Source organism: Crocodylus porosus, unplaced genomic scaffold (genome assembly GCF_001723895.1).
Source record: "Crocodylus porosus isolate Cpor-Errol unplaced genomic scaffold, CroPor_comp1, whole genome shotgun sequence".
Lineage (NCBI taxonomy): Eukaryota > Metazoa > Chordata > Crocodylia > Crocodylidae > Crocodylus > Crocodylus porosus.
Window position 1 is genome coordinate 19,359,789 of NW_017728910.1, and position 6,409 is coordinate 19,366,197.

The window sequence follows — 6,409 nt, forward strand, 5'->3', positions numbered from 1 at the left end:
GAATATTTCTAGTGCCAGTGGGAACATCTACACTGCTAATGCCAGTTTCCAGTTTTGTTGAAGAAGACATTGCAGCAAAAAAGTATACTTTTTTTTTCTCAATGACCAGAGGATGAGCTGAAATTATGAATGACTTCCCCCTATTAAAGAAACAGGAGAAAAAATCAGTGTTTGTCAAATGAAATGAAAGGAATTGCTTACCCTTAGGAGCTATTGTGTGCAACCATCTCCTGGTTCTCCTGTAACAGTGCTGTTTTTTGTGTCTCCAGCTGTCTCCTATTGCTGGGTTTTAATATTTTCCCTGCATTTCAGTGTGACTGGTGTAGGAGGAGACATAAGTGGAGGCTGTCAGTCACCAGCCCACCCCCAGTGTGTAGCAGGCTGGGAATTGTAGTCCACGCCAACACTTGACTAGCTACTTTTCTCATCCAATGCAGTGATTCTGAACCAGGGTGCCATGAGATTGTTTTAAGGCTGCCATGCGGTACTGTGTAATACTGGCACAAATGCCTCCAGAACAAGAGAAACCCAGAGATTTTGAATAGGAGTCTATAGTGTCAAAGACAGTCTGATCTGCTGTTGTCTTTCTGAGTTCTTTGCAACATAAGAATTGCTCTATTATTTTTCTGTAGTCAAAAAATAAGTGAAAGCTAAGACCTGGTAATTTCCAAGAGGTGCTTTGAATCTAATGAGGGGTGTCTTCTTGAGTCTAAAGAGGTTGCCCTAGTGTAAACTTGGGATAACTCTGAGATCAGTAAACTTACACATTTATATAACCATTTTATAACAAGTGAAAGGAGAACCTGATTAAAATGACCTATTATGTTTTTGTCCAAATACACTATGACATATTGATATAGAGAAAAAGTATGGAACTTTACAAGTAATGATGATGAATCAAAGTTTGCTCTTGATTATCCAGGTGTAATCAAAATAACTCCACTGACTTCAGAGGGTTTACGAAGTCCACGGTGCCTTGAGGTACTTACCATTTAGAATAAGACAGAAACTGAGGCTGATAGCCTGTGCTGATTGAAGGGCTACAGAGGAAACCAATAAAAAACTAGAAACAAGGCCATCTTTTACGGGCTCACTTTCCAGAAAAGTAAAAAGCTTGCCTGAATCTTGGCCTGCTTTCTTTTCTCTTTGGCTACTGTTTTGTTATACATGTATTCATTAGGAACCATAGATTCATAGATTTTTAGGGTCTGGAAGGGATCTCTCAAGATCATCAGGTCCAGCCCCCTGCACTAGGCAGGAAAGACAACTGGGGTCAGGTGACCCCAGCAAGGTGACTGTCCAGCCTCCCCTTGAAGATTTCCAGGGAATGGTGACTGCACCACTTCTTGAGGGAGCTTATTCCAGAGTCTGGACACCCTGACCATGAAGGAGTTTTTCCTGGAGTTGAACCTGAAGTGGTCTTCCAGGAGTTTGTGGCTGTTACTCCTGGTTTTCCCCAAGGGTGCCCTGGTGAGCAGTTGTTCACCGAGCTCTTGATGTATTCCCTTGATGTAGCGGTAAGCTGCTTCCAAGTCCTCTCTCTGCCTTCTCTTTTTTAGGCTGAAAAGGCCCAAGTCCCTCAGCCTTTACATGTATGGTTTGCCTTGCAAGTCCCTGATCATACAGCTGGCTCTTCTCTGGACCCTCTCAAGTTTTTCCATGACCTCGTTGAAGTGCAGCACCCAGAACTAGACACAGTACTCCAGCTGTGGTCTCACCAGTGCTGAATACAGTGGACGAATCACTTCCTTGGTTTTACATGAGATGTGTCTGTAGATGCATGCCAGGGTATTGTTTGCCCTGCTGGCTACAGCGTCGCATTAATGGCTCACGTCCATGTGATGGTTGATTATTACTCCTAGGTCCTTTTCAGTCGTGGTGCTAGTCAAATTGGTGCCACCGAGCCTGTAGGTACGTTGGGGATTGTTTGCCCCAGATGAACGCCTTACACTTCTCAGTGTTGAGCTTGATTCGCCCACCTCTCCAGCCTGTCCAGGTCCACCTGAATCTGCAGCCTATCTTCAGGTGCGACCCTGTTCCCCCATAACTTGGTGTCATCATTGGTAAATGAATCTTGAAAAGCTTTATGAGAGAACTGAGCTTGGCTGAACATCCATGTAAGCTGACAAAAGCAGCACTGTACCTGGAAACCAAATCCATCCCTCCGTATTTCACCTTCTTCTGCTACCCAAGCCTCACAGCGGGAGGCAGCCATCAGCCACAGGACCCACTGACCGAAGTGTCTTTACACTGGATATATAAAATCTGCAGTGCCTTGAGGCGTTTACAATTCAGAATTGGACTGAAACTCAAGCTGGCCGTCTATGTAAATTGAAGGGCTGAGGAGGATACCAATTATAAAGTAGAAACAAAGCCATCCTTCAGGGGATCACTTTGCAGAGCCAGAGAAAGGCATAAATCCTGACTCTCGGCCTGCTTGCTCTCCTTTTCAGTTGCGCGATGAATGGACACATTCCTTATGTGCCATCACAGGCCATCGAGTCCCCTTCCGGCCCCTCCGCCTCCACAGCATGAGGGCCCAACGAGCCATGGTTGCCCTCTGAGCGGGGACAAGCGGGGAGCCTGGGGGGCACAGACAGGCTCCCGCAGGTCGGAGGAGCAGCCCTGGGCAGAAGGGGCAGCTGTGTGGGCACAAGAGGGACCAGGAGGAAGAAACAGAGCGAGGAGCAACGGCTGGCTGCTGAAGGGTCCATACTGGGAGCTGAAGGGTTAAATGGAGGGAGTTGACGGGTTAAAAAGTGCTGGCAGCGGAGCGGGGAGGAGCAGAAGAAGACCGGCCCCCTCGCTCCGCAACCGCACTTGCCGCTTTCCTGCCATTTTTTTTGGCGCCGCATTGGCTTCTCTCAGGCTGCCGCCCTCCTTCTGCCACTCCCGATTGGCTGGCGGCCCGGGGCCCGCTCAGCGGTACAGCCGGGCGCTCCCCGATTGGCTGGCAGGGGCGGGGCGGGGCCGGCAGCAGGTTCGGTTGAGCGCCTGGGCCGAGCGCGGGGCAGCTTGGCTATTGTTGCCGCATCGGCCGGCGAGCGGCGGCGGCCATGAGTGGCGGCGTGTATGGGGGCGGTGAGTGCGGCCGGGCTGCCCCGGGGCCCTGTCTCGCGGCCGCGCCCTGAGGCGGTGCTGACTGATGCCTGTTCATCATCTTTGCAGATGAAGTCGGGGCGCTGGTCTTCGATATCGGCTCCTACACGGTGCGGGCGGGCTATGCCGGCGAGGACTGCCCCAAGGTGAGGGGCGGCGCGGCCGGGTGGGGTCTAGTGATCAACGCGGGGGCTGCCAGGGGAGCGACCCGCGGGGGGAGCCTTGAAAGGGTGGCGCGGGGCCCAGCCCTGGTGTTTAACTCTGAGAAATGCAAGGTTTCCATCTTGGGAAGAAAAACCTGCAGCATCCTTCTAGGCTCGGCAGTGCTACCCTGGCTAGCACTACAGAAGAAAGAGACTTGGGGGTCATCGTTGACCACAAGATGAGCATGAGCCTGCAATGCGATGCTGTGGCTAGTAAAGTGAGCAAAACGTTGATCCACAGATGCTTCTCTAGCAAATCCCAGGATGTCATTCTCCCCTTGTACTTGGCCTTGGTGAGGCCGCAGCTGGAGTACTGCATCCAGTTTTGGGCTCCACAATTCAAAAAGGATGTGGAGAAGCTTGAGAGAGTCCAGAGAAGAGCCACGCGCATGATCAGAGGTCAGGAAAACAGACCTTACGATGACAGGCTGAGAGCCGTAGGGCTCTTCAGCCTGGAAAAGCGCAGGCTCAGGGGCGATATGATGGCCACCTGTAAGCTTATCAGGGCATTCACCAGGATCTGGGGGAACATTTGTTCACCAGAGCGCCCCAAGGGATGACAAGGTCGAACGGTTATAAACTGCAAGACCATTTCAGGCTGGACATAAGGAAGAATTTCTTTACTGTCCGAGCCCCCAAGGTCTGGAATAGCCTGCCGTCGGAGGTGGTTCAATGACCTTCCAAGGTCCCTTCCAGCCCTAATGCCTATGAATCTATGAAATGTGTCACTGGTACTGCGACATGTTTATTGTGATGACTTCATGTGATAAGGACTTTATTCATTATAACGACTTCATGTGATGATTCATTATAATGATGTTATGGAATAAATTACTTTGCGTGGTTATTCATTATAACAATTTTATGGGATAATTACTTCATGTGTTTATTTGTGATATGATTATTTGTTATAATGACTTTATTATGACTTCATGTGAATATTCATTATAACGCCATTATTCATTATTACGACTTCATGGGATAAATGACTTCATGTCATTATTCACGATAACGAGTTGATGTGACATGCGTTGGCTGGTGGTACCGAAGGTCGAACTGAAAAATTTGCAGGCAGCGTGTCATTTTAAACGGGTGGTTGGTTTGGGAACCACTGATGTAGGCGGTGGCGGATGACCGAATGAGGAGCAACAGTTTGAAGTTGCAGCGAGGGGAGTTGAGGTTCCAACTAGGAAGAAATGTCTCGCTAGGAGGGGAGTAAGATGCTGGGACGGGTTACCCAGAGAGGTGGTGGAAGCCCCATCCTTGTGGGGGTTTTAAGGCCTGGTTAGACAGAGCTTTGGTTGGGATGATCTTGTTGGGGATGGGACTAGACATGACCTCCCGAGATCCCTTTTAACCCTAATTTTAATGATTCTATGAATGAGCAAATGTGTGTTCACATTTCAGGTTGATTTTCCCACAGCGATTGGTGTGGTACTGGAGAGGGACGATGGCAGCACGCTGATGGAGATAGATGGTGATAAAGGCAAACAAGGGGGCCCTACTTACTACATAGACACCAATGCACTGCGCGTCCCAAGGGAAAACATGGAAGCCATTTCGCCCTTAAAAAATGGAATGAGTATGGTGCTCTATCCTTTTCCTCTTGCTTTTAAGATCTGATTGCTAACTTAATGTACGGCTACGGCAGTTATGCTTTTTGCATGCGAAAGAGTAATGTGTCATATATGCATTTTTATGAAAAAGCTGCTTAGTGAGGCAGTGAATGTTTGCTTGATCTGAGGAAAAACTGTAGAGTTTTCCTGTATATGGTGGACTGGATTAGGCCCCATCTGGGGAAAAAAAAGGGGTGACAAATATTCGTAAAGAGTAGCGGGAAGACTTACTCTTCAAACGCCCCAGTAAGGAAGCTTGTAGCTCATAATGATCACTACCAAGTTTGCTAATAGTGTGAAGTAGCAGCCTTAAAGGTCAGGCTGCAAATCTACTTGCCAGCTATTATGATGATGAGTCATATAAACAAGATTTCTTAAAGCTGTTGCAGTTTGTGAATTTTGCTGATTACTGCTTGATCTTCTTGATAAAAGTGATGTCTTTCTGTTGTGTATGTTTATTACACATTTTACTTGAAGTCAGATGTCACTGTTAATTGAACTACTCCACCTGCTGTAATGTTTGTAGTTGAAGACTGGGATAGTTTCCAGGCAATTCTGGATCATACATACAAGATGCACATTAAATCTGAAGCGAGTTTGCATCCTGTCCTAATGTCAGAAGCACCAGTGAGTAAAAATAATTTCTTTCTCTTTTGAAGTGTCTTAAATTCTGTTGTTGGCATTTAGAAATGTTTAATACTATACAAAAAAATCAAAACCAAGTAATTTGAAAATACTTTGATAGATTTATTTTTTGTATTTTATTTTTGTTGTTCTCAGTAATGTGAAATGATAACCATGTTTATGTGGCATAGCACACAGCACCCATTCACTACAAAAAGACAGATCAAATAATTATATGTATTTAGTTTTGAGCTCTTTGTGTTAAAAGTGGACATGTTTTGGGTGTTCTTCTATACGTACTAAAAATAAAAATGCCCTTGAAAATAATCTGCCAGGCTCAGACAGCCCTGCAGAAATAGGACAGGGGGGAGGCAACATACGTCTAATAGAAAGGCTTTAAATTGGTTCTCTGGGGTAATCTGCATGGCCTTGCATGTCACTGGAGAACTAGAGGTATGTGAATTTAAGTAGAGATATTGGCAGCAGTTCTCCTACTTGCTGTTCACTGGATTAAAATGGCAGGAAGTAGGAATATGAATAGAAACCACTGAAGGTGTATATAATGAAGATATATCCTTCATTGATAACAGTCATTCCAAATAGGGCCTTTCAGTGGTGTATTGAGTTGTTGCTGTGTGGCTGTCATGAGGTTCTTGATGGAGATCTACTTCTCAGTGGGCTGGTGTCTGTAACTTTCAGGTGTGACTTGGCATGTGGTCATTGTCTCTGCTTAATTAATTTCTTTCCCTTTCACATTTCAGTCTATGTTTACATTACAAATTTATTTTTGGACCTTAATTCAATTTCATGAAAACTTTTTTGAAACTCATGGAATGACACTTAGCATGGGTGACTGGTGCCTCCTGA

The 6,409-nt window shown here is 46.4% G+C and overlaps 2 protein-coding genes across 2 annotated transcripts in view; one reads left to right on the plus strand and one right to left on the minus strand.

Annotated features, from left to right (window-relative positions):
* Positions 1–644: 644 nt before the first annotated feature.
* MRPL47 (mitochondrial ribosomal protein L47) overlaps positions 645–6,409 on the minus strand; it is a 30,896-nt gene continuing 25,131 nt past the window's right edge. Inside the window, exons 9-10 of the transcript XR_002100623.1 lie at positions 3,713–3,716; positions 645–657 (exon numbers count right to left, since the gene is read on the minus strand). The gene's annotated coding sequence lies outside the window, so the exon portion shown is untranslated. The remainder of the gene's footprint in view (positions 658–3,712; positions 3,717–6,409) is intronic.
* ACTL6A (actin like 6A) overlaps positions 2,972–6,409 on the plus strand; it is a 15,009-nt gene continuing 11,571 nt past the window's right edge. Inside the window, exons 1-4 of the mRNA XM_019532762.1 lie at positions 2,972–3,081; positions 3,169–3,245; positions 4,710–4,884; positions 5,445–5,545. Coding sequence (XP_019388307.1) covers positions 3,057–3,081; positions 3,169–3,245; positions 4,710–4,884; positions 5,445–5,545 — 378 coding nt within the window. The 5' untranslated portion in view covers positions 2,972–3,056. The remainder of the gene's footprint in view (positions 3,082–3,168; positions 3,246–4,709; positions 4,885–5,444; positions 5,546–6,409) is intronic.